General features: G+C 45.8%; 2 protein-coding genes and 1 long non-coding RNA gene across 29 annotated transcripts in view; 1 reads left to right on the top strand and 2 right to left on the bottom strand.

The window, feature by feature from the left end:
* Window positions 1-14376, top strand: part of PLAGL1 (PLAG1 like zinc finger 1) — a 73790-nt gene extending 59414 nt beyond the window's left edge. For 12 of the 27 annotated variants that reach the window (XM_029943804.1, XM_029943801.1, XM_029943798.1 and 9 more), the window contains 2 exons: window positions 7060-7518; window positions 12033-14376. In XM_029943804.1, coding sequence (XP_029799664.1) covers window positions 7367-7518; window positions 12033-13272 — 1392 coding nt within the window. In that variant the 5' untranslated portion in view covers window positions 7060-7366 and the 3' untranslated portion in view covers window positions 13273-14376. Of the gene's footprint in view, window positions 1-7059; window positions 7538-10631; window positions 10760-12032 lie in introns of those variants that run through there. The other 15 variants (XM_029943818.1, XM_029943813.1, XM_029943806.1 and 12 more) reach the window with 6 other exon arrangements.
* LOC115295682 lies at window positions 6657-15259 on the bottom strand. The gene is made up of 4 exons (XR_003910525.1): window positions 15120-15259; window positions 9886-9957; window positions 7558-7719; window positions 6657-7336 (listed from the first exon to the last, which is right to left on the bottom strand). It is a non-coding gene; the product is annotated as an uncharacterized LOC115295682 (long non-coding RNA).
* Window positions 15260-16545: 1286 nt separating this feature from the next.
* Window positions 16546-26652, bottom strand: part of ZC2HC1B (zinc finger C2HC-type containing 1B) — a 40731-nt gene continuing 30624 nt past the window's right edge. Inside the window, exons 6-8 of the mRNA XM_029944554.1 lie at window positions 24779-24887; window positions 17218-17302; window positions 16546-16757 (exon numbers count right to left, since the gene is read on the bottom strand). Coding sequence (XP_029800414.1) covers window positions 17232-17302; window positions 24779-24887 — 180 coding nt within the window. The 3' untranslated portion in view covers window positions 16546-16757; window positions 17218-17231. The remainder of the gene's footprint in view (window positions 16758-17217; window positions 17303-24778; window positions 24888-26652) is intronic.

Here is a 26652-nt window from a genome sequence, read left to right as displayed (position 1 = left end):
CCTGGATGCTCGCTCTTTGCTCTTGGGCCAGCCAGCTTTCCCAGAGAAGACTCCTTCAGCCTCCTACCCTGGAGGGGATGGGCCTGGTTGCCAAATAGGGCAAGTATACAAACTGGCCCTTAACTCCCTGTTTCCGCAGAGGGCCCCTGCCCCCGCCCCCTGCCCTTTCCTGGGAGGGGTCAGAGGGCTGCTTCCCACAGCCGTTCCCACTCCGTCTGCCCACTCCCACCCCGCCTCCCAGTTCCCTGGTGCCCGCATTTCGGAGACTCTTGATGGGCTCTGCCGTCAGCCCGGTTGCTTCACGGCTTTTCACGACTGGCTTACAACTGAGCGTTCTGAAGACTGCAAAGCCACTTCCTGCTTGTTTACCTGCTTTCCGGCTTCCCACATTTTGTGGCAGTTTTCTCCTTTCCTGTTAGGCTGTATTTGAAAAATCTCATTAATACTATTTTAGTAGAGTTTCAGGAAAGACTGGAAGGAACTACATACTTTTATTCAATCTGCCATCTTTCACTGGATTTTACCCAACTGTCTGTAAATAGAAATAGCACCCTGTCCTTACTGACATTTTTCTTTTAATGCTTATTTTTGAGAGAGAGACAGAGACAAGAGAGCGAGCGGGGGAGGGGGGTGTGGAGAGACACACACAGAAATCTGAAGTAGCTTCCAGGCTTCGGAGCTGTCGGCACAGAGCAAGATGTGCTCGAACCCGTGAACCGTGAGATCATGACCGGAGTCGAAGTCAGACGCTTAACCAACTGAGCCACCCAGGAGCCCCCTTATTGACATTTTCTAAGTCTAGTGCATAGATTTGACGTTCTAAAGCTGTGGTATAATCAAACAGCTTCCCAATTAATTTTCTCCTTGAATATTAGATAAGTAAGTCGCTTTGGCTTTCTTGTTTATTTTAGGCCTTGTTTCTAAGAAAATAAGAGCTTAGTCTGGAGTGAACAGAGCTAAGTCTCCCCAGGTAGCCAGGTAAAAGGGAGTAGGCAGCACCCGATTGCGCAGCAGGTGGTGGGTGGCCCTCCCCGGAGCGGAACAGAGGGGAGGGGCCATTGGTCGGTGCTTCCCAACAGATGAGAACAAATGGTTTCAAACGTATTGAGGTGGAGATGCCTAATATCTAATAGGCTGTGGAATACGTAATTCTGGAGGAATATAGAAGAACTTTTTGTGGAGGTAGATTCTCACCAAACAAATTTTGCTCCAAGTTCGCCCTGGGTTTCAGCGATCTGCTTTCATCTCCTCCGCAGCCTCCTTAGCCCAAGAGTGCAGGGTTTCAGCTGGACTTTCAGATCAGTTCCCCCCAGGTTCACCATCTGCCTCCGCCTGGGAGTGACCAGGAGAAGAAAGCGTTTGCCAGGTGGGCAGGGGGTGGCAGGACAGCCTATGAAGGGGCATCATGTGGGAAACACAGGAGCGTGACAGAACGGGGCACGTTAATGACCTAGCACACGGACTGCCCGCAGCCCTGGTAGCCATTGGGCCACCGTGGGAGAGACGTGTGCGCACAAGACGGTGAAAAGCCTTGTGCATCCGCCTTACGAGTCCATTCCACGTGCTGGCAGCTCCGGTGTTCACGGATTCTAGTGATAATGTATTAGAACACTAATGAGGATAAACACATATTTTTTATACAAAAGATTTTTAAAGATGCTGACAAATGAACCCCTATGATTTTGAGTGTAGCCTGCCCTGTATACAAAATGTAGGTCTGGCATACGTGATAGTTTATCATCTGTAGCCATATTTGGTTTGTCAACCTATTTATTTTTTAATTTTTTTATTTCTTGAGCAATCTTCTCTGCCCGACCTGGGGCTCAAACTCACACCCCCCCCAAGATCTGGAGTTACATGCTTTACTGACCCAGCCAGCCAGGCACCCCTGAGGCCATATTTGAAGTGAAATTCATACAAGTTGTTTACTGCTTGAATTTCAGAAGAACATTATTATAGAATCTTTTTATTTTTTTTTGTTTTGTGTTTAGTTTTTTTACTTTAACCTGATAAAATGCAGTGATCGAGGCAAAAAATATATATGGCCCGTGGGTTAGGAAATATCAACGACTTTGTGAATAAACTGAATTGATAGCACCAAGAAGGATTTCCTCTGTTTTCATCTAAGTCAATGACCTTTAACCTGTTTGAATCTAGGACTGCTTAGAAAATCTGAAGAAAGCTCATGGTCCCTCTCCCCATAAGAACGCCAGCGTACATGCCCCCTAATTTGACACAGAATTTCAGAGAATTCAGAGCCACTTACAACCCCCTGCCCTGGGTTAAGAGTGAAAACGCAGCCACAGCCATCTGGTGAGGTACTTATCAAGGCCTCACATCTGTCATCCTCAACCAAGTTAGTCCTGCCCCCTGAGCACCTGTTTTGCTGATTAGACATATACTGAGCCCCAACTCTTCTGTCAGGCTTGCTCAGACACAGCACCTAGCAAATTCTACAATGCGTGTGCGTCATAAGCAGTAACAACGACCCAGAGGTTCTGAGAATCTTCTTTATCTTGCTGATGTTTATGGATAGCTTTGTTCGTTTATGTTAGGAACTCGCTACCAAAGTTCTTCAAAGAACTGATGTTAAGAGCAGCACCCTCCCTGGAGAGCTCTTAGAGCCCGAATACAAATACGCAGTGAATCTCCACCTACCCTGCCCTGTGATGGGCTGTTTGCGTGTGTTGAGAGTATCAAAAGAAAACAGAACTTTGAGAGAAGCCCTTTTAAAACTGGCTTTTAACACATTTGTATGAAAACAATCCCAAGTTAAGGGTGGATGAGACACAGGGAAATGTTTGGAGCAGAACCACCTTCTCCACAAGGAGTGGTGATGAATGAAGTAAAAAAAACAAAAAACGCTTGGAATACCCATGTTGGAAGATTAAAAATGGAAATTCAGTTTCCTCTCAGAAATAGGCCTTGCATTGTGTCACTGGGGACAATGGAAATAGAAGCCAGAAGTCATAGTTTATTTTGAGAATGTTGTAGAACATTTGTCGCCCCTGTTAGATGCCTGTGTTGCGCAGCACCAGGGACATGCTAGAACCACACTTGTGCTCTGACCTCTACCGTAGTATACCGCCCGCTTTCTGGGAGCACAGTCTTCCCTAGCTGTTGCCATATATATATGTTCTTATTCCAATCTGATCCCTACTCATCCCCAAAATAATCAGCATGAGCAGAATGAAGCAGATGGCACCAGCCTTCTTTGGCATCGTGGCAGATCTGTATCACTCACGCAGTATTTTTAGAATCAAGGGGATTGAAAATGATGTCCTGAGATGTTTTGGGGGAAGAACTTACTATCTTTCCAGGGTGACAGGTGTTGAAATATTACCGTATTTAAGACTCAAATGCCATCTGTATGTCAAGTCACAGAATAGACTGATTATCGTCAGGACCATCCCTTTGTCAGTTCTGTTAGGATTGTTGGTGGTTTGCCAGGTAATAGAAAGTTAATGACGAGTCTGTTTTAAGGATGTGGCCAGAAAGCGCATCAGGTTTCAACCAAAGATTGGAATCAGCGGCAGCTAGCCAGTACTGGTCAAGTTCATGGTGATGGGGGACGTTGTATTATCCACACGGTTTATTTTTTTAAAAATAGCTGAGCTTTGATCCTCGGCCACAATGAATTTATAGTCTGTTGAGAAAGACTGTTTTTATGGGAGTTTGTGATAATATCATGAGCATAGTATAAATATTTATATTTGAATGTCCACATTAATGGAATACCCAGTTATGGTGAATGAAACGTTAAAACCATTTGTGAAGTTGAATTTGCCATTCAAAAAGACTTAAGAAATTAATGAATGTTTATTATAATTAGTTCGGTTAAACATTTGAGGACCAATTTTGCACTTAGAACACTAAGTTCTAGGGCTAGGTGTATTTAACACATAGACCTAAAAAACATCAACTCTTGGGAAGAGACACTTGTGAAATGAGTTAAATATGTATAAAGATGTTTGTTTGAAAGTTCCATGTGGAACAAAGTGGGGAAATGTGTGTCACATTTAAATAAAACCTGCCGTGTCTGAAAGTCCCTGATTACATCCCCATCGTCTTCAAAGACCCAAGGGAAATGTAGGTAATAATGTCCATGACTGTTGGACTTCGGAATCTAGGGCAGTGGCTGGAAAGTCGATCAGGGAAAATTTTATTTAGTGCTAAAGGGCAGGCACTTTTTGTTAAGTCTAAATGGAATTACTCTTACTTTTCCTTTGTATTCTTGGTGTATTGGTAAGCAATCACTCAAAGTTGGTATCTGTTGAGGAACAAAGAATGCTGATTTTGACTTGCAAGGTCATAGGTCTTCCTGCGTGTGTGAGCATGTGTGTGACCCAGACTGCTGGTTCTTCCACCGTGAATAGCGGCTGGTGCCTTACACGGAGGGAGAGAACATGCGTTTTTCTATTGTGGCTGTAGCTGAGTGGCCAGAACGCTGTGGCACTTGTGCAGCTGATGGCTTCTCCTCTTAATCCGGGTGTTTCATAAACAACGTATACTTGTGTGGCATGTTTTTAGATTACTGCATATTTCAGACCCCTGTTGTTGGACTTGGTTGTCCCCACAGCCTGTTACACGCATCAGGTGGTATCACAAATAAGGAAGCAGACTCGAGATGTAGCTGACAAGTGGGCAAGCTAGAATTTGAACTGGGGAATCTTCCCACTGTATTCATAGAACAAGTGACTGGATCTGAATCGCTCCCACACTTCAGGGAAACACCTGAGGCTGAATCAGCACAGTTGTGTCTGAAGGAAAGCAGAACCTTGCCTTTATCTCTCTTGAGTGTGAAACTGAGCTGTGCCGTCTCGTACAGCGGCCACTGGCCACGTGGGCCTATTTATATTTAAACACAAACTTCAGTTTCTCAGCGTCACATTTTGAGTGTTCAGTAGTCATCCTATGTGAGACAGGTCATTACAGAAAGTTCTCTTGGACATACCAGTCATCTCTCAGAGAGCAAGAGTGTGGAGAATGAATTTAGTGGAAGGGGTGGGCGGGGGTGGGGGGCGGGGTGGGGAGAGAGAGAGAAAACGCCCCCACCAGAACAGCGCTCCTCCTGGGGGACTGGCACTGTTTTGAGTTCAGCCGTCATGAGAACAAGGAAAAAAGATGAACTTCAAAGTCCATATTATGTTTACATTTTCATCTTTTTTCATAGCCTTGGAACATAGAAATTTCAAATGAATGAGTATATTTAATGGCAGTGATAAATTCTCTGCCTTTCATAGCTGGGCCAGAATTGCAGCCAGGCTGCGGCTGGATGAGAAGTAGGACACATCATGAGACCTGGCAGCAAAAAGTCGGCCACACAGGATGGCATTCCTGGAAGGAATCCTTTTGTCTGTGGTCACGCTCGTCGGGGATGCCTCAGCACAGGGCCTCAGGCATGGACCGCAATACTGCGAGGGAGCAAGGAGTCGGAGGAGAGGGGTTCGGTTCAAGTCACACTCGGTGACCGAGAACAAGGCATGCACGTGCTGCCATCAGAAGGAAGGCTCGGTGCCAAGATGCCGGCTGGGCGCGCCCCTGTGCCCAGCTTTGGATCAGCGCCGAAGCTCCGGGTCAGAGCGTGCGCGGCCACTCTGAGCCCTCCCGGGCTGGCGGGCGGGGAGGGCGCTGCGCCGGGGGCTGGTCCCTGGTGAGCCCTGAGCGGCGCTGCGACCGCGTGGGCGAGCTGGGGGGAACACAGTGTGCTCTAGGTTTTGTCCGCTGGAAAAGGAGGGTCTGTTTTTCTGTGTGTGTGTGCTATGAGCTGGTGGCTTTAAAGATGCTTAGACAGTTATTATTATAATAAGTTTTATCTAGCTAGACTCAAGCTTTCCTTACCTGAAAGTAACTGTGAACAGGTAAGGAAAAATTAACTTTTCAGAACAAAGAGGAGCTCTGAGGACAGGGCAGTAAATGAATGTATGCAGGGTGTGAGCGGTCACTTTCCCGTGGCTGCTCTGCTCGGCACAGCTCAGGCCCACGTACAGGCCACCCCAGTGTGCTTAATGTAAACATGCAGCACATACTTTCTTTTTTTTTTTTTTTTTAAGTATTGACAATTGAAAGGCTAGCAGTCACTTGTCTGAGAATTATCCTCTTTAGAAAAGCACAGGATACTGGATAGCCAGGGTCTTTTCTGCATTGTTCATGACTGCCGGAGACTCCTCGAATGATGGCCCGTTGGTAGAAGAGAAAGAGCATGAGTTTGGGTGACTTTGCCTGGGTTGGAAGGTTGGTTTGAGGCAGGTTGAGACAGCTGGCCCACCTTCTAGAAGGGGCCTTACTAACAAAGGAGTTGGGCCTCCAGGGTGGGGCTGCGAAATGAGCAAATGCCCCCAGAAACAAAAGGGGAAGAGATCAGTAGACCGTTTACAAGAGGATGCTACCCGCACATCTTAACTACAGCCTGAGCTGTCATTTTTATTTCCATGGGAATATTCTGTCTGCCCTCCATGGCACCACATCAGTGAACGAAACTGGCTTTATTCACATTTTGTTTACCATCACGGAGTTGAGATTGTCAGTATGGTAACCTTACAAACAAATTAACTTGGACATATACAAATGATTTCATCTCCTCCCCTGGAAGTTTAAACAGGTGCGATAAAGCCCGTAGGTGATGCTAACCGTGGGTGAAGAGGGACAACCCAGGGTTTGAATAAGCAGAGATTTTTATTTCTGTACCAATAAAACGCTCTTAACACCCTGGGGAGGCTCTTTTTTGTTTTGTTTTGTTGTTTCCTTTCTTTGAATCCGTTGGCTGAGCCTCACGCTGACTTCGGGTCACGATCTGAAGTAGGTAATATCTTGGTCTATGGGCATAGCGGTCTCTACGAAAAGGAAAGCGCGCCCCAGCCTCCCCCGACGCGGTGTGCTGGCTCGTCGCCGCCGCGCAGAAGGGCCTCCGGAAGCACGTGGGCCCCGAGAGACTCGTGAGCCGCCCCGCAGCCCGGAGAGAGCCGTGGGGAGTGTGGGTAGCTGGCGCCGGGCCGGGGGAGAGAGGCGCACTCCCCTCAGACCGCTCAGGCCAGGAAACTGTTGTTCTTCTCTCCGCAGACGGCCCGGCGATCCCGAGCGTGCCCGGCTCCGTGATGCTCCCGGAACCTCACCGTGCCTCCGACGTTCTCCCAGCCTGAGACTGCGCCTCTAAGTTGGGATGTGGGAGAGCAGGAAGCAGAGCTCATGGTAACTGAGAGGCCCATGTCTGGGTAGACGCTGGGACGCTGGGACCACGCCGCTGCCTCTCCCCTGGTCTGGAGTTCAGGCTGCCGTGGCTCTGCTCACGACCGTCCTTCCATTTGTGCTTAAATGGCCCAGCATTTGGTCCGCGCATCTGAAAAGGAACGTGTGAGAAGTAAAGCCCATGGCCACCTATCCCTGCCAATTATGTGGCAAGACGTTCCTCACCCTGGAGAAGTTCACTATCCACAATTATTCCCACTCCAGGGAGCGACCTTACAAGTGCTTGCAGCCAGACTGTGGCAAAGCCTTCATTTCCAGATATAAATTAATGAGGTGAGAGGCTCTAGAAAAGGTATGTACTTTGACACATACCTTGAAGTGGCTTTGCTGGCCCCCTGACCAGATACCGCAAGGGACAATGGATGCAGAATGCAGGGCACGTTAGCCTTGCACACTCCAGTGTTGAATGCGGTTTTCTGTGACCGTTTTGCATGTAGTGTCAGTGCACGCGTTCAGCACGTATTTCCTGCGGTCCTGCAATATGCCAGGCATGAAACGCAAACATGAAAAGACCCGTTCTCAGGAGACAGTCATGCAAACACCATTAAAACGCAGGGCGAGTGCTTTGACCGAGCCGCACAGGCGTTGGAAGCCGTGCTGCGAGCTCGCTGAGGAGGAGCCCCGGCAGGGCTGCTGAGGAGGCCTGGCCGCAGGCTGGACGCGGAGGCCGGCAGAGGGGCGGTTCTGGGGAAGCCTGAAGCCTTGGCCTTCAGGCGCACAAGTCTAGAGGGTAGTGTTGGAGGCGGCTCAGAGTGGAGGCAGAAAAGGAAAGCAGCTCATAGCCAGCCTTAGCCTCTGTCTGAAACGGTGTGTTTCTTGTAACGAGTCTGAGCAGTGGCAGGGGTGGTTTTGATCAGGATTCGAGAAAGAGGCCTCTGGGAGTAATTCAGGGATGAGAGGCAGGTAGACTGAGGGGAGGTGTGCGGTGATGGCCCAGCATGAAATCCGGGGTGCGTGTCCGGGTCCTGACCGTGAGGGTGGAGCGTCTCCCAAGTACTGGCCTTTGGAGCAGTTTCTCAACTTGGGAGGAGTTTGTCCAGCCTGCCAAGTGGAATTCTGTTGGGTATACAGCTGTTGAATGTGTGCATTTAATTGGATTTTCAAAGGCATCCATGATATACCAAAGGATGAAAAGCATTATTTAAAAAAAATACATTTAGTATGAATTATTTTTTGAATGCCTGTTAGGTATTCACTTCCACAAGGGAAATGAATATACAGGCTGTAGTTTCTCCTTCCAAAGGATTTTCACATCCTAGAAAAGACAGCGTGCATGCACGCGCGCACACACACACACACACACTCAGGGCAGGAGTCTTGAGAACCGTTGAGAACAAAGGCCATGGTGCTGTGGACGCCGTCCGCACGCCGACCCTGCACTGTTGTGCGCCGCTTCTGCCACCTGGTTAGGGGAACTTGTCATTTGCCTTTCACCTCCGTGCAATGAAGGTTAGAGCTTCAACGTTCAGGCCCTTCCTCACCTATAACTGCACAGGGCAGAGTCAGAATTTGGCAGGAGAAGATTTCCATCTGAGTGGCGTTAACCCGGAGCACGTTATTCTTAAATCTCAGGAGTGCCCTTGCAGAGAGGCACCTGAAAGTTTTAAAAAGATCTACCTTATGCTCCTGGCCCCTCAGAAAACCACTGTCATAATGCAATAGAACCTGGTTTTTAAAATAAGCCTATAAATGCTTAGGTATTTTAAAACTCCGATGGGCTTTGCACCCAGGCCAATCTTTAGTTGCCATAAATCTGTTAGGACTGAGGGCCTACTGAGTGCATCGATTTCGCTGCAAAGCCCTCCTGTTTTGCAACAAGCTTCTTACGTGTGCACAGTGATTATTGTCTCTCCCAAACACCGAAAGCAGTGGCCATGTTAGACTGTGAATAAGACCAAAATACACACAGGAGATGAATATTTGGAAAAGACAGGGGAGCTGACAGATTACTGGAGCGGCAGGAATGAGGGGAGTGCCGTGGTAGACCGCACTGAAGAAGAGGCCTTGAGCGGTATTTGGGAGGTGGTGGTTCCGAGCAAGGGGCCAGCTTTCTCAATGCAGGGTGCGAACGGAGGCCCACACGGGAAGCAGTGGGCTTCCTCGTGCCCTGGCCTGGAGCAGAGCAACGAGTGGCAAGATGGGGGGACGCCTCAGGTTTTGTGGTTCTAGTTTGTACAGTGGGTAGCATACCATCCCATTTCCCACAGCTTCAGTATAAGCTCCGTTTTAGAAGCAGAGGTTGGAGAAAAGAACTTGCTTAATAAGAAAGGAGACTGTGGGTCCCAGGACAGCAAATGGGGGAAGTGGGTGGAAACAGCAAAAGGCAAGGAGAAAAGAGGATCCGTCGAGGCTGGCTAGAAGTCTTCCTGTACACAGTTACGCCTGGTGTCGCCTGTAGCACAGACCAAAACTGGTGGTTCCGGGGGCTGTGAGGCAGGACGAGAAGGTGAGGGAAGGAAACCAGCTGTTGAAGTACTTTCAGCTGTAAGATGATCGCGTTCTAGATCAGGACTGTTGCGTGACTGAGGGATCAATTAAAAAGGGAAGGGCTGGATGCCAGGCAGAGTCAGAAGAATCAGAGGAACGGCAGCTGGTAAAACATGAAGAGTGGTACTATTGCTCAAGTAGAGTTTTTCCCACCTGTGTTTTTCTTTCTCATAGGTAGTCAGGAGTAGGACAGTCCAGAGTCATGAACTTGGCGTTGACCTATCCCTGGGTGACAAATGAAATCTAATCAGATCAGAGTCCTCCACAAATAAAAAAAAGGGAGAGGCAAGACTAGAAGAGCCAGGGCAGAGCTCAGGGCGCCCTGTTCTCTACTACTAGACCCCATTGAAGATTGTTTGAATGCCAAGTTTACAAACCGTTCTCCCTCACCTCTATTCCTGATGATGGATCTGTGGATATCTTGTGTAACTCGGCTTAAAAAACCCTCTTCTGCAATGTATTTCAGTACATGTGGAACTTGGAGACACAGCACCCTTTTACATGTCCCAGGTGTCTGCCACACTGGCTCCTGTCCCCCTCCCAACTCTCTGTACTATTAAATGTGTCCCTGTATGTGCTGAGCTCTGGCATCCTGGAAAGGAGGAATGAAACTTCCTTTTCTTTCTGTCCCCTCCCCTGCACATAGCTGGCTAATTTTTTTTTCAAGGGAGAGACGGAGAAGATATAAAGTTTTGCTTTATTTTTAAGAAAATGACAATTAGACTCCAGTGATCTTTATATTTTTGAGCTGGCTTCCCAACAGCAGCTACTGTAGACCCCTGACCAATTCTAGAAAAGGATCAGGAGTGGACAATGTAAGTTAGAAGGGTGGGTGAAAGGTATGATGAGTATACTTTTGACTTCAACATATGGTCTTTAAAGAAATTCTTTTTTTACAGAATGAGTTGTTAGAAATTCTTTTGTACCTAAAGCCACAAGTTCAGTTGCATCTCAGAGGCGTGCAGCCCATCTCCAGTTCTTCGAGATCCCACTGAGACACCCTCAGCCTGCTTCGTGGCGATCACTGGTAATTTCGTTGGCAAAATTCAAAAGGGCTTTTTCTAGAAGGACTAAGCTGCTGCAACAGTTCAACATTTTCCTTTGAGGGGCACGCCTGGGTGGCTCAGTTGGTTGAGCATCTGACTCTTAATTTCAGCTCAGCTCATGCTCTCATGGTTTGTGAGTTCAAGCCTGCGTGGGATTCTCTCTCTCAAAATAAATGTTTAAAAAAAAATTTTTCCTTTGAACTTCAGGGACAAGCCACAGTCGTTTTAGTTGATCTGAAACTTAAGAAAGCCTGTGCTGTATTTGTAAAGCATCACAATCCCGGTTGTAGTGCCACTGAGCTCCTAACATCTAAACTCTGTTGGTTTTTAATTTTTATTTATTTTATTATTTTTTAAACATATTGTCAAGTTGGCTAACATACAGTGTATATACATTATGGGACTCTACCTCTAAACTCGGTTGGTTTGAAAACACAACAAACAAAACTTAATGATCAGGAAATTCTACGTTTGTCATCCTGAACACTTTAAAAAGGTTCATTTTAATAACTGAGTGGATCCTGTGAAATGCCAGCTCCCGTGTGTTAGGTTTACTTCCAGAACAGCATCCTTAATTGCAGCTGTGGCCCGAAGTACAAACTAGGCTGCTCCACGGTTTGTCCTCGGAGCCTCCGGAGACAGGGGCTGCGCACCTCTGAGATGACTGTCCCTAGCACAGTAGTCGGCGGGGGAGCCGTGACTGGAGTGGGCGCCCAGGCTCACGGCGCGGGAGGCGGGCGGCGCTCGGGGTTTGGGTCCAGGGGAACACTCTGAGGTCAAGGACAGACTTCTGTGGCCTGAACTTTTTGTCTCAGTGAAAGCAGGAACTGTACGTAGGAAAAATAACCTAAAATCTGGGAAGAGGGTGTGGGGGACGGGCATGGGGTTCTGTGTAGAAGGTAAATTGGGTCACTTCTGAAAATTCAGTAATTCCCAGAGAGTATAGAACACCCATTTAACTCCTTCCTGAAAATGACGTATTTTAAAATATTTATATATGTTTAGAAATCTCTGCATCTACGAGGAAAGTAGGTTCTCGAACATTTTTTACAGGTATGAAAATTGTATTGTGCCTTTAGTTGTGCCTATTTTTTATTATAAAGTTATATATTTGTAGAATCTGGAAAATATACAAGTTATTTTTTTATGAAAATCTTACACCTCACTTAGATAAAACCATGATTTTAATATTGTTCCTACATTTGGCTGTTAAGATGTCAGAAGAGACTCAAGTTGTTTTCCTCCTGTTCCTAGGCACATGGCTACCCATTCGCCCCAGAAATCTCACCAGTGTGCTCACTGTGAGAAGACGTTCAACCGGAAAGACCACCTGAAAAACCACCTCCAGACGCATGACCCCAACAAAATGGCCTTCGGGTGTGAGGAGTGTGGGAAGAAGTACAACACCATGCTGGGCTACAAGAGGCACCTGGCCCTCCACGCGGCCAGCAGCGGCGACCTCACCTGCGGGGTCTGCGCCCTGGAGCTAGGGAGCACCGAGGTGCTGCTGGACCACCTCAAGGCCCACGCCGAGGAGAAGCCGCCCAGCGGCACCAAGGAGAAGAAGCACCAGTGTGACCACTGCGAGAGATGCTTCTACACCCGGAAGGACGTGCGGCGCCACCTGGTGGTCCACACAGGCTGCAAGGACTTCCTGTGCCAGTTTTGTGCCCAGAGGTTCGGGCGCAAAGACCACCTCACACGACATACCAAGAAGACGCACTCACAGGAGCTGATGAAAGAGAGTCTGCAGGCCGGAGACCTTCTGAGCACCTTCCACTCCATCTCTCCCCAGTTTCAGCTGAAGGCCGCCCCGCTGTCCCCCTTCCCCCTGGGAGCCCCCGTGCAGAACGGGCTCGCCGGCGGCCTCCCGGCCGAGGTGCACGGCCACGCCCACACCCCCTCGGATCAGACCCCCCAGCCTGTGCCAGCAATGCCGGAGCCCCTAGCCCCCCTGCACCCCGTCACCTCTCCCAGCTCTCCCCCCGCCCCCCTGCAGAATCATAAGTACAACACCAGTTCTACCTCATACTCCCCACTGGCAAGCCTGCCCCTCAAAGCAGATACTAAAGGATTCTGCAACATCAGTTTGCTGGAGGACTTGCCCCTGCAAGAGCCTCAGTCACCTCACAAGCTCAGCCCGGGCTTCGATATGGCCAAGGGAGGCGTGGGCAAAGTCAGCCTGCCCAAGGAGCTCCCTGCAGACGCTGTGAACCTCACGATACCTGCCTCTTTGGACATCTCCCCCCTGTTGGGCTTCTGGCAGCTGCCCCCGCCTGCTACCCAAAATGCCTTTGGGAATAGCGCACTGGCCCTGGGGCCTGGGGAGTCTCTGCCCCACCGGTTAGGCTGCCTGGGGCAGCAGCAACAAGACCCCTCACTAGCCATGAGCACTATGAGCCTGGGCCAGCTCCCCCTGCCCCCCATCCCCCACGTTTTCCCAGCTGGCACCGGCTCAGCTATCCTGCCTCATTTCCACCACGCGTTCAGATGACTGCTTTTTAAGGCAAACTTTTCTTCTGCTCGAAGATGTTTTACGGAGCATTTTAAACATCAGTTATGATACGAGGAAAGATTTGGAAAGCAGGACTGGAAATACGGCGAATTCAGTGATGACTGGCTTGAGATAGAGAGTTCTCGAACTGCATGTATTGTGCCAATTGTCCTGAGTGTTCATGCTTTGTACCAAATTTAATGAGCAAGTATTCTTTCATGAAACTGCAACTATTGTCATAACCGACATCCAAACGAGGGCTGCTATATATAGGTGTTCGTCAAATTGAACTTAATCGTAAGCCATGATCATCATAATGTTAACTAATTTTATGTGGCACTGCCTAGTAAGGGAACTATGGGAAGGTTTGGATTTCTCCAACATGGGAGAATTTTTAAAATATAAAAATAACCTTTATATTGCATATTATAACTAGGCTGTGTATTTCTTTTCAGGGATTTTTCTACCTTCAGGGTTGGATGTAGTTTAGTTACTATTGCCATAGCCAACCTGTAGTTCTACAGAAACAATTTCTTGTGGAATAACAGACGTCTCCATTTAAAAAAAAAACATTTTAAATGTAGTTTGAATATTTTCCACAAGATGCTACAATGTGAGTTATCACTTCATTACTCTTAAAAGACTAAATAAACTGGTTGTCAGTTATATCTGACAGAAAAAAAATCACTGTGTAACCAGGTTAAGTGGTAAAATAATCCAGGCGTCAGTCAAAAAAAAGCATTTTGCTGACTTTAATATTGATTATATTTTTAACAGGAATTTAAGAAAATATTACTGGAATTTTAAAATATATATATATATTAAACAAGAATTTTCTTTGCTCTGGCTTAAAATACTACTCTGCTTAAGTATTATTTTTAATCACCAGTAAATGCATTTAAATTCATCATTTACATCAATATTAGTTTTATTCAAAAGGATAACATTTGCAATGTAACTATAATCTATGTCTTGAATTTGGTATCTAATGAGTTTAAGAATATAAAACCTAACCTTTTTTTAAAGCTCATTTGTCTTTTGTGTTTAGAGGCTTTCTATATGAAGATATATCTTACATATAATAAACTCTACAAATCCTGCATACTTGACTGGACTGATTTTTACTACAAAGGACACCCGCGTCGCCATCCAGATTGGGACAGAAAACATTGCCAGCTCCCGCATGCCCCCTCCTGGCCATTACTTCCCCCGCAGAAACTACTATTCCGACTTCTATTCAGCATCAATGAGAAACTACCTTTTTTGGAGTAAATTAGGACTAAGGTGGAAGCTTATGCTTCAGTTAAGTTCCTAGCACTACTTATTTCTAAAAACTACTGATAAAACATTTTTAATTCTTCCACATTCTGTCCTTTATTTCTGAGGTAGATGTCAGAGGACTGGCTACGGAAGCTCAGTCTACCCTGGGCTACCACGTTCCACTTTCACAATGGTCCTGACCATCAGCTTCTAGCGCAGATTAGAAACTTGCCTATTCCTTGTTGGGATTTCTTCAGGAAGTGTTAGGACCTCTTGAATATGAAAAGCCTGTTTTGCTTAACCTCTAATTAGGATAGGGTGGGTACAGAAAAGCAGCCTGGAGTGCCTTTGTCCATCAAAGAAGCCTTTTAGCCACCGTGAGAAACCCTGGCCTACGGCGCTTAACCGTGAGGCTGATGAACGTAAAGGGACCAGGTGCCCCAGGGCCAGGCTGCAGGACGGAACCGGCACGGTGGAGCCTTAAAGCACAGTTTAAGCTGGGGTAGGAAATGAGAAAAAGGGGAAAAGGTTCCCTCTTCAGCAGGAGCCCAGTGGGATGCCTGCCTCCATTCCCACATTACTCTTACCTCTCTGAGAGACGGCAGTCTGCCAGAGCGGAGAGACCGTACTGGTTCACCTTAGCGAAATCTCCCCAGGTCCACTTACAGAAGCTTCCAGATCATCTTACACGGCTGAGTTGTCTTCCGTCCATCGCAGAACACATACCCCATTTCCTAAGCACAGAACATAGCATTTGGTCCCAAAACACAGACCCTAAGAGTTCAGGTGTTGCATTTGCTGTAGTACAAGTGGGAGTAGTTGGAATTCTATTTAGAGTTAGACACGAGGGGCGCTTAGGTGGCTCAGTCCGTTAGTGTGCGACCCTGGATCAGGTCATGAGCTCATGATTCGTGGGTTTGAGCCCCGAGTTAGGTTCTGTGCTGACAGCTCAGAGCCTGGAGTGGGCTTCACATTCTGTGACCTTCTCTCGGCCCCCTCCCCTCCTCATGCTCTCTCTCAAAAATAAACATTTAAAAAATAAAAAAATTATATAAATTTAGGAAAAATGGCTTAATTCCTAAATTCACTGAGTTCAAGAAAAAAAATAGGGGCGCCTCAATGGTTTTGTCGATTAAGTGTCTGACTTTGGTTTCAGCTTAGGTCATGATCTCACGGTTCCTAAGCTTGAGTCCTGTGTAGGTCTCCATGCTGTCAGCGTGGAGCCTGCTTGGAATTCTCTCTCTCCCTCCCTCTCTGCCCCTCCCCTGCTCAAAATAAATAAATAAAAGCTTTAATTAAAAGTAAAAGTTCTTGTGGTGCCTGGCTGGCTCAGTTCAGCATCTAATTTCAGCTCAGGTCATGATCTCACGGTTCAGGGAGTTCAAGCCCCCCTGTCAGGTAGTATGCAAACAGCTCAGAGCCTGGAGTCTGCTTCAGATTTGGTCTCTGTCTCAAAAAAAAAATGGATAAAACATTAAAAAATATTTTTTTAAATAAAAAATTCTTACATGGAAAAGCATGAGTGCGAAGGACTTTACAAAAAGTTTATTCACCCTGAGGATGGCAAGGGAGGGGAGGAGCTGAGACACCACCTCCAACAAAGCCACGGAAACCAGCGGAGAAATGGGCGCGTCGCTTCTGGCCACGAGAAAGAGCCTGAGGCCACTGAAGAGCATCCTTCCCACAGCCCCGGAAGGTTCTCGTAACTCGTTCCTCCACTGCAGTGTTTCCCCCCAAACTGCGTGCACTGACGTGGGGCCACTCGTGGTACACAGATGGAAACTTGAAATAGGAGGGCTTACTAATTAAAGTTTATCAGGAGGAAATAGGATTTCCCATTATGTAGACTGAAGCTAAGTAAAAACCCATTTTTCTAGTAAGTAGATAATGCTAGTAAGGAAAACTCCAAAGACTGTTTCACTAGAAGGTCCTGACATCAAAGCAACATCTCTTTAAAAATCCATTAGACATCCAAAAAACCCAAAACCCAAAACCAAACAGAACTTCCACCACTTTCAGTGCAGGCTGTTATGTTGTTTAATGATGCGGTTCTGAAAAATTTAAAGGGAGTAAAGAAGAAGAAAATTTGAATCTGGTTTTTCCTTGTTCTTCATGATGTCTCAAGAAGAATCCTGAGCTTATAAACAGCTGTCTGCCTCTGTGTCCCCTTAGGTGGCATTCCCAGGTGCACAGCCAGGCCGGCTGAGACGTTAAAGGGAGACAGTCTGAAAACAAAAAAAGGCATTTACTTTAGAACTTCATTGCTTCCACATTGAGAACGTTAAATAATATAGGCCTCGTTACATTTTCGTTTTAACAAAAAATTAACAAAATAAAAAAAAAAGTCTCCAGGGCAGTCCTATTCAGTGCCAACCTCAGGGCACTGTCCTTTTGGGGGGACATGTGTGTGGCGGAAGGGAGGGGGCTGTAGCCTTTCAGGTCAAAATGAGGGCTCATTCCCCTTTCCCGTAGTTTACCCGTCAGGAGCTGAATACCCTCTCCAAACTGTGTGTTTAACAAAAGAGTACGTTTCAAGAGCATATATTTTATTCATCTGAGGAAATTTCTCTCTGGTGTACCTGCTACGGACTTATTCTCTTAAAGGCTCGCTAACTGTGTCTCACACAGTAAGTGATCAGCAACACCTGGATGAGAGGGTAATTGTTTTGTTTTTGTTTTTCTTACCTGGCCTCTAGGCGTTAATCTTTTTTAGAAGATTTAGTAAATCCTTGTCTGAGTTTTGCTCCAGAAGCAGGGTCCACTGCTAATCCTTTGCAGACATAAACAGACTTGTTATTATGTAAAAGCAAACATTAGCAAGAAAAAAAAAGGAATGATTATGAAATCCTCACATTGGATTCAGAAGTTGCTCCTTCCTTTTTGTTTTGTTCTGTTTTATTTGGTAGCTAGAGACAAACACTCAGTCTCTATCTTGGGCCAAATAGTCAGGGAAACACTGGGACAGAGTCAGGCACCTTCTCTCCCTCTGCCCGGGCGCTTCCCTTGCTCGCGGAGGGCCCTCTGGCCCAGCACCTCAGGCGGCCATCGCTTCCACAATCTGACTCTCCCCACCGGGGCCCTGGCTTTCGAAATGTTCGCTGAGTGTATCGTGTCTTCACAGTTCTTTGCCTGCTCTCATTCCAGAAAGGGTTTGATAAGCCTTATGGAACCACGAGATGCCTTTCCTCCCAGGGCTTATTTTCATAGCGATGGACTCATTCTTTCCCTTTGTGCCCACCAGCATTAGTAGGTATGAGGGTGGAGGAGTTTACAGATACAAGCAGGCCATACATGGTCTGTTTTGTACCGCATGCTAGGGGACAGAAGTCTCAGATAAATTTTTTTTTTTTTTTTTGTAAAATGGAACAATCCCCTTCTGTCCTCGAGGCTCCTTTCCACTCCGTGTTTTATGAAGGGGGAGCTACCAGACAACCCAAGGACGTCCTGAACCAAACGAATCAAAAGACATAAGAGGAGAAAGTTTTCAGTGTTCCTTTTACTGAAAGATCTACAAGTTTTACATCTTCCAAAGACACGGCAATGGACCCTTTGATACCCATTCCGACTGCTACATAATTAAATTAGGTGAGGAGCGGATGTGAGTGCAGGTAAGCTGCTTGCGGGCACCAAACCCACTGGCTCCAAAGTGAAAGCCGGGCTCCCCGGCCGACAAAGCTGTACAAGACAGTTCACTGAACACTGGACAGAACACAGCTCCCGGGCCCAGAACTGTACTGTCCTAGCGAGCTCGGTCTCCCTGTAGGGAAGTCCTGGAGAAGCTTCGCTCAGCGGTACCTTCTCAGAAACTCAGTCCCTTTCATATCGAAACCCTCGAGCCAATAGCCACTGGTTGTAGACCTGTGAACTAGGCTGTAAACTGACTTTCCAACTAAACATTAGAATCTTTGTATGAATGAAAGAAGGTCTCTACCTTTTTCTAAAACAATTTCCATACATAAGTATTATAGGTAATGATTACAATATTATAAATGCATCTCAATGTTTTCATTTTGACCCAGTTTTCCCAAAGCAGACAAAGATCTGGTCAGCTCTACTTCTTTCGATGAAATTACTTGGGCCAGTGACTTAGCCTCTCTTTACTTCCCTTGCCTGGAAACAGGCATAGGACAATTACGTGTGCGCTGTGTTACTGTGAGGAGTAAATGAGGTGATATATGAACCGCTTAGAAGACTGTCCGATGTCAATCTGGACTATTATCCAAGAAGAAGGGAATTATCTAGCACAGCAAAAAACAGCAGAGCGTATTAGCATAGCAGTCTAGCTGCCCAATACCAGGAAAAGAGCTAAATAAGTAATCTTGTGCAGTGCTCAAAGACAAAACAAAACAAACCCTTTTGCCATAGGGAAATCTTCAAAATGTGTTAGTGGAAAAAAAAAATCAAGATAAGCATAGGGGCTATGATCCCAAACTTTGATAAAAAGGGAAAAAAAGAAGTGTAAGTAGAGAAAAATGGGAAAAGGCATCGGCGTTAACAGTGGTCATGTCAGGATATGGAATTATAAGTGACTTTTATTTTCTTCTCACTTTTTCTCCATTTTCCAGTACTTTTTTAAATTTTTTTAAATGTTTTATTTATTTTTGATACAGAAGAGACAGAGCATGAGAGGGGGAGGGTCCGAGAGAGGGAGACACAGAATCTGAAACAGGCTCCAGGCTCTGAGCTAGCTGTCAGCACAGAGCCCAACGTGGGGCTCAAACCCACGAACGTGAGATCTGACCTGAGCGGAAGTCGGAGGCTTAACCGACTGAGCCACCCAGGCGCCCCATTTTCCAGTACTTTCTACATGAAGCATTAATTTCTTACATGATACTTGAAAAAAAAGTGCTCCCTCAAAAGAATTTTTTTGCAAACAAAATAGCTCGAAATGAGAAATCTCAAGCATCAAGATTGCCTGACTCACACAGCCGCCGGTGACAGAGGCTGCAACACCAGGGTCTGCGTGTGTCACATCCAGCCTGGGCGCCTTGGAGCCTTTGTGGCCTTCCTTGCTCTAGGGCCAGCCTTCCTTTCTAACTTGATTTACTGTTCACACCCCAACTCGTTACTATGCTGTGGGTCATTTGTTTCCAAAGTATGTCCTCTGCATTTTCCTTTCCTTATCTTTGTTCATTCCATCTTCAACTTTTCTCCACTGGTCAAAATCTGACTCATCCTGAAAGCTCATCCCGAATGCCTCCTCCCCCAAGAAGCTTCTTCTCTCTCAGACTGACCCCTCCTGCACAAAGCCTCCTGGGCAAAGTTGATCTTTCCTGTCTTCCCCGAGGACTTTCATTTCGAATTGTTAGATATTTGACATAAATTATAACTGCCTCTTCTCCTAGACCTTCAAGAATCCATGGGCATAAGAAATAACCACGCACACTAATTGTGTGTTCAGTGAATGAACCCCCTGAACACCCACGGCGGCTGCTGTACCGACTTCACACATCACATGCTTTCTTGAATCGGAGATCTTCCCGCACGTGCTTCTCTTCTCACAGGACTCTAGAAGGGATGAGGATTGTGACTTATGCATTTGTGTCTCCCCTGACTGTGAATTTAGAACAAAATGCCATGCCTGGAAGTTACTACATGTTTATTTTACTCGAGAGAGTTTAAGAATGAAAGCCAGAGTTTTAGGGAGTTAACTGCCAGCTAGATGAAAGACAATAATAGGATTTATGTGGAAGGTGAGTGACACCAAGTGGCCTAAAGTACTGATTATCAGTCTAGAAATCGCAAAGCCCAGCAACCACAATTTTAAAAGGTTCTCATATTACAAATAGATTGAGGCTGAGCAGAACAGAAACAATGGACAGTAAGATGCAAATCTGATTCACAGAAGAGCCTGTTTACATTAATGAAAGGCAGTGTTTTTCTCCAAGGCTTAACCGGTTCTAAGAATTCACCTCCCCTCGATATACTTCTTCTTATATGCTCCATATGCTTTCCCCCCAGGATGTCTCCAAATGAATGTAACTAATTTAAAGGCATAGAGACTTTATATTTAAATGTAAGCAGGTAACACTACAGGAAAAGACAAGAAATGAAAAAAAAATGTTAATGCTTATTTGGAGATGGAATGCCCATGCATATAGGTAGGGGGGAAAGTGGGGGAGGGGCGGGGGAGAGGAATCACACCCTCAGCACAAAGCCCATCATGGGGTTCGATCCCATGAACTGTGAGATCACGACCTGAGCTGAAACAATGAATCAGAAGCCTAACCAACCCAGGCATCCCAAGAAATTAAAATTTAAAAGCACCTTAAAACTGAACTAAAACAAAAACTACCTCTTAAAGCTAATTAACATGACCATTCTAATTCACATGCCAATAACTTACATGGGAAATTACAGAATCAATATACCTACTTTTCTCCCATATATTTCATTCAAAAAAGTATTTATCAAACACCTCATATGTGCCATGAACAATTCCAACAGGTAGGGATACAGCAGTATAATTAAAAATAGACAAAGGAGAGAGATCCCAGCCTTCTTGAAACTTAAATGCCTTTTTAGTGGTGGGAGAAAAATATAGATTGAATATCAGATGGTTGATAAATGCTATTTTAAAAAGCTGCAAAGGGGGAGAGCACCTGAATGGCTCAGTAGCTTAAGCATCAGATTCTTGGTTTTGGATCCAATCATGATCTCACGACTTGAGTTCAAGCCCCATGTCAGGCTCCGTGCTTGGGATTCTCTCTCTCTCTCTCTTACTTTCTGCCCCTCCCCTGCTAGTACGTGCATGTTCTCTCTCTAAATAAATTAATAAACACTAAAAAAAATTTAAAAAGAACTACAAAGAGCATTATAGAGGGTTTGATAAAGTTTAAAAATAGATGTTGGTGGGGCTCATTCTGAAGATGACACTCAGCAGACCTGAAGGGACTGAGCAGTGCAAGTCCCTGAGAGATTGTTTTGGTTTTCAGCAGAAGGAGCAATCAGTGTCCAAGAGCCCTGGGCCAGGAGTGTGCAGGTCTGTTACAGTACAGAACACAGGGCGCCCAGGGGACTCAGTAGATTAAGCATCTGACTTCAGCTCAGGTCATGATCTCAGGGTTTTTGAGTTTGAGCCTCGCATCAGGCCATGTGCTGACAGCTCAGAGCCTGGAGCTTGCTTTGGATTCTGTGTTTCCTTCTCTCTCTTCCCCTTCCCCATTCATTCTCTGTCTCTCAATAATAAATAAATGTAAAAAATTAAAAAAAATTTTTAAAGAATAACACAGAAGCAGTGGTGAGATAGAACCCAGTGTGAGCCATGTTAAAAATGTGCCTTTTGGGGTGCCTGGCTCAGTCGGTTAAGCATCCGGCTTCAACTCAGGTCAAGGTCTCATGGTTCGTGGGTTCGAGCCCCGCGTCGGGCTCTGTGCTGACGGCTGGCTCAGAGCCTGGAGCCTGCTTCAGATTCTGTGTCTCCCTCTCTCTCTGACCCTCCCCTGCTCGCGCTGTCTCTGTCTCTCAAAAATAAAATAAAAACCTTAAAAAAAAAATTTTTTTTTTAAATGTGCCTTTTCCCTCTTACACTGTTGGTGGGAATGTAAACTGGTGCAGCCACTCTGGAAAACAGTGTGGAGGTTCCTCAAAAAATTAACAATAGAACTCCCCTATGACCCAGCAATAGCACTGCTAGGAATTTACCCAAGAGATACGGGAGTGCTGATGCATAGGGGCACATGTACCCCAATGTTCATAGCAGCACTGTCAACCATAGCCAAATCATGGAAAGAACCTAAATGTCCATCACCTGATGAATGGATCAAGAAGATGTGGTTTATATATACAATAGAATACTACATGGCAATGAGAAAGAATGAAATCTGGACATTTGTAGCAACATGGATGGAACTCGAGAGTGTCATGCTAAGTGAAATAAGTCAGGCGGAGAAGGACAAATACCATATGTTTTCACTTATAAGTGGAACAGGAGAAACTTAACAGAGGACCATGGGGGAGGGGAAGGGGAAAAATAGTTAAGGAGAAGGAGGGAGACAAACCACAAGAGACAAATACTGAGAACAAACAGGGTTGATGGGGGGTTGGGGAGAAAGGAAAATGGGTGATGGGTATGAAGAAAAAGACTTGTTGGGATGAGCACTGGGTGTTATATGGAAACCAACTTGACAATAAACTATATTAAAATAAATAAATAAACAAACATGTGCCTTTTACTTAGCAACATCACAGTGGTCATAAACCACCATTAGCTAGTCAAGAGCAAATAGAATACTATTTTGCTTAGACCTACTGGCTAGAAATCTATTTTCTGATTAGAATGGTGTCTTTATAACATTCTGCCTAATGTCAAGCGCTGGGACATGTCACATTCTGAGACACATCATGGGATGTGTCACATACTGTGAAACAAGATTTTTTAAGTTCCAGTTTAGGACCTTCTCACTTCTGCCTTGCTGCTACTTTGTAGAAATTCCTTAGTCCAAGCCAAAAAACTCTTCCTTTATTTTCAACACTATTTCAACCTGACACACTGTCTTTTCCCATTCCCAGTCTTTTTGCAAGTTTACTAGACCACAGAATGAAGACCCTAGACTCCACTGCTATGCTCGGACTGGACTTTGCACATGTCAGAATTCTCTAATCATGATGAATTAAGAAATATTCCCTCCTGGCAAGTAAGGTTTAACCTCAAACTTAAAAGAAGGCTTTTCACTGAAAGAGAAACATTATAATCTTTGAAAAAATAAAAAAGTCTAATATAAAGAACTTGTCTCTCCTGAAGGACACCAATCTATAACTTAGAAAAATGGCTTACTGAAAGTTTTACCAAATAATATGTACAATTTGAATTTTTTTTAAGTGAAAACTAAAACCCCATTCTTACGTTTTCACAGATCAGAAAAAAAAAAAACGAACGAATTGGGTTTACAGAGCTGTAGGAAATCTTTTCTACATGTCCTATTCCATTTTTAGCCCATGATAAACAACTTATGAGGACTTTCAAAAGTACGAAAGCTTTCTGGTGTGGTGACTTTATGGACTGAAAGACTAAAAGTTCCCAGTCTGATTCTGATCACACCTTCAAAATAAGAGAGGCGCCGATAGGGTCATGAGTGAATTCCCACTGCCTTCATGGCGTGCTGTTGATCGTAAAAAAGCCACATTTATCAAGGCAGCTCTGTGCAGCGGGGACCACAGGAGACATGTCACCTAGGCCTGCTGTTTACCAGTCGTGTGCCTTGACCCAACAACCTCTCCTCTCCGAGCCTCCTTCCCCTTCCACAGATTAAAACATTCAGGAGATTAGGAAGATAAAATGAAATGGTTCTAGCACATAGGAAGGGCTTTAATGGTGGCGATGCCTTTCTGCTACTTGGAAGAAATTATTTGGTTCTAGCAAGGAGGATTTCCCTTTCTCTTCCTTCTCCAGTTTTATGGAGATATACTTGATTAGAACAATGTGGGAGTTGAAGGTGCACAATAGGATGGTTTGATACACATGTAACTTGCAAAATGACTACCGCAAAATATTTTTACGCATCCATCACCTCACATAGTTCCCTCTGGGATGTGTGTGTGGTGAGAATATTTAGATCTATTCTCTTAGCAACTTTCAAGGATATAATAAAATATTGCTAACGAAAGTCCCCACACTGTACATTAGATCCCAGCACTTATCATTGGGAGTCTGTACCCTTTGACCATCATTCCCCTCCCCCTCCACCTAGGACAACCACCATCCTACTTCCTGTTTTTATGAGTTCAACTGGATTTAGATTCCATATCTAGCTGTGATCACACAGTATTTATCTTTCTATGTCGGAACTATCAATCTCACTTAGGATAATGACCTCAATGTCCATCCATGTGGTCACAGAAGGCAGAACTTCCTTCTTTTCGATTCTCTGGCTACATAGTATTCCCTCCCATATGTATATATGCAACACCTTTCCTAAAGACACTTAGGTTGCTGCCATATCTTGGCTACTCGTTTTCTTACTGTCCACCCCACACCTGACACACTGTTGTGTCCCACTCGTCACCTCTTTTCAACTTTACAAGACCAGAGAATGATGGTTCTAGACCACCCTGCTATAATCGTATCTGACTCTGTGTATCAACAGAGTTATCAAATCCTGATAAATTAGGAAATGCTCCTTCTTGGCAAATAGCTTTAACCTCAAACACAACATCATAGCTTTTGTCAACTGCCAACAAATCCCGAAGCCGACAGTGGTTCCCTCTGGTTCCTCACTGGGGAGCTGACTCGCTCCCTCCCACTCACCTGGCCTAGTTGGGGCCACACTCGAGGATTCCAGGGCCCTGTTCTGCAGTAAGACTCCCACGGCCCTGGTTACCGTTGGCTCTTTTTTTGGTCTCATCTGAGTCCTAGTCTGCAGGATGAGCGAGAGACAGGGATCAACTCTGTGACCTCAGGTGGCACCCTGGAGGTAAAGCTATTGCCACTTAACCAGTAGCAGGTAGGGGTCAGCTCCGGGACAGGCTGCACCTAGGGAAAGAGGACACACACCCCCTGTACCCTCATTCGCCTGTCCTCCTGATGGTTCCAGAGCCACATCTGGGTTCTGGCACTTTCATTCCATAATCAACCCCTTAGGGGAGTGGTGATATGTTAATCCTGTAAAATTCGTTGTATGGAGACATAAGAAATCACTTAATGTCAATGAGGACAGTTATGGAACGTCTTAGTTTTTCATTTTACTTGAGAAGGATTTTGTTTTTAAATACATGAACGGAGAAGAAAAACAGACACTGGCAGGCAGCGAATGTTTTAAACATGAATTCCATCATCCCCATACCACACCCCTCCCTGCTGAGCGGCAGTAGCTGAGCAGTTACATTAACAAGGAACAAGGACCCAAAGGTCCTTTGGGAGCTTCCTACCTAGCTACTGGTCCCAAAGTTTCCATGGCAACTACCGTATAAAGATAACCTGTTACTCCAAGTGCGAGTTCTCACTCGGGCAGGGATGGCTGGGAGATTAGAGCAGGCGGCTCGTCCCCATGCAAACAAAGACAGCTATTTTCAGAGGCCCCTATTGGTCTCTTGGTTAAGGCTGTAACACATTTTTAAAGTTGATTATGTTTAAAATAGAAACACATTTCAGCTGTGCTGTGAACAGCCCTTCAGGAGTAGAACGACCCCTCCCGTCCTGCTCCTCTCTGAATAAGCCTCACTATTAGCCCGGCCCGGGCGGCAAAGCCGGCATCCAACAGACAAGGACTGCTGTTCAGACATACTCTACGGGGAGTTTCCTCAGAAAGCAGCTAATTTTTCTTCTATGCTCCCAATCACCACTCCGTTCTGGAAAACAGGGAGAGGAACGAGGCCAAGTCACTGGATACACTCAGGACGGCCAGCTGGCCTTCTTCAGGAATAAAAAGCACTTCCGTTTGCTGCTTCCCTGGGCTCCCTGTGGCCCCACTAACGTGACTAACTTTGTGAACTGGTTAGAACATTTCGAAGAAAGGTAATGCACCCTTCACTGCTTTACAATAGAGGTAGAGTTTTACTTAGAAAACTTTTCCGGGGCGCCTGGGGGCAGGGGTGGGCTCAGTCGGTTGAGCATCTGACTCTTAATTTCAGCTCAGGTCATGATCTCATGGTTCATGGGTTTGAGCCCCACGTCGGACGCTGTGCTGACAGCCTGCTTGGGATACTCTCTCTTCCTCTCCCCCACTAGCATTCTCTCTCTCTCTCTCTATCCTCAAATAAATGAATAAACTTAAAAAGGAAACTTTTCCAACTCAGTTGAATTCAAGCCCAAAGCAGTCCCCCAAATTGTGGTGCCTGTCCCCCACACAGGAGGAGCACCAGAGAGGAGGGGGAAGGTGGGGCTTCGAGGAAAGAGAAAAGGCAGAGGAGACCTCTGTGCGAGCCACTTTGCTTATACTTCTATAGTCCCTGCAACAACGTGGCAAGGTACAGAGCAAAGTGAGTCTCAAAGAATGTGTCTAAGTTTACCTACAGATAATAAAGAACTGAAAGTCAAACCCTGACTACTGACTGCAGGATCTGGGCTCCTTCCACACGGCACTGCTTCCACGCCTTTTTAGGTGTAAAGACTGAATCTTCACAACTGTATTTATCATAACCATCCTGCCTGCCCCACCAGCATATCTATCTCCTGCTTCCTGT

Source organism: Suricata suricatta, chromosome 7 (genome assembly GCF_006229205.1).
Source record: "Suricata suricatta isolate VVHF042 chromosome 7, meerkat_22Aug2017_6uvM2_HiC, whole genome shotgun sequence".
NCBI classification, from domain to species: domain Eukaryota; kingdom Metazoa; phylum Chordata; class Mammalia; order Carnivora; family Herpestidae; genus Suricata; species Suricata suricatta.
Note: the sequence above shows the minus strand (reverse complement) of the source record. Positions and strands in the feature narration are given on the sequence as shown.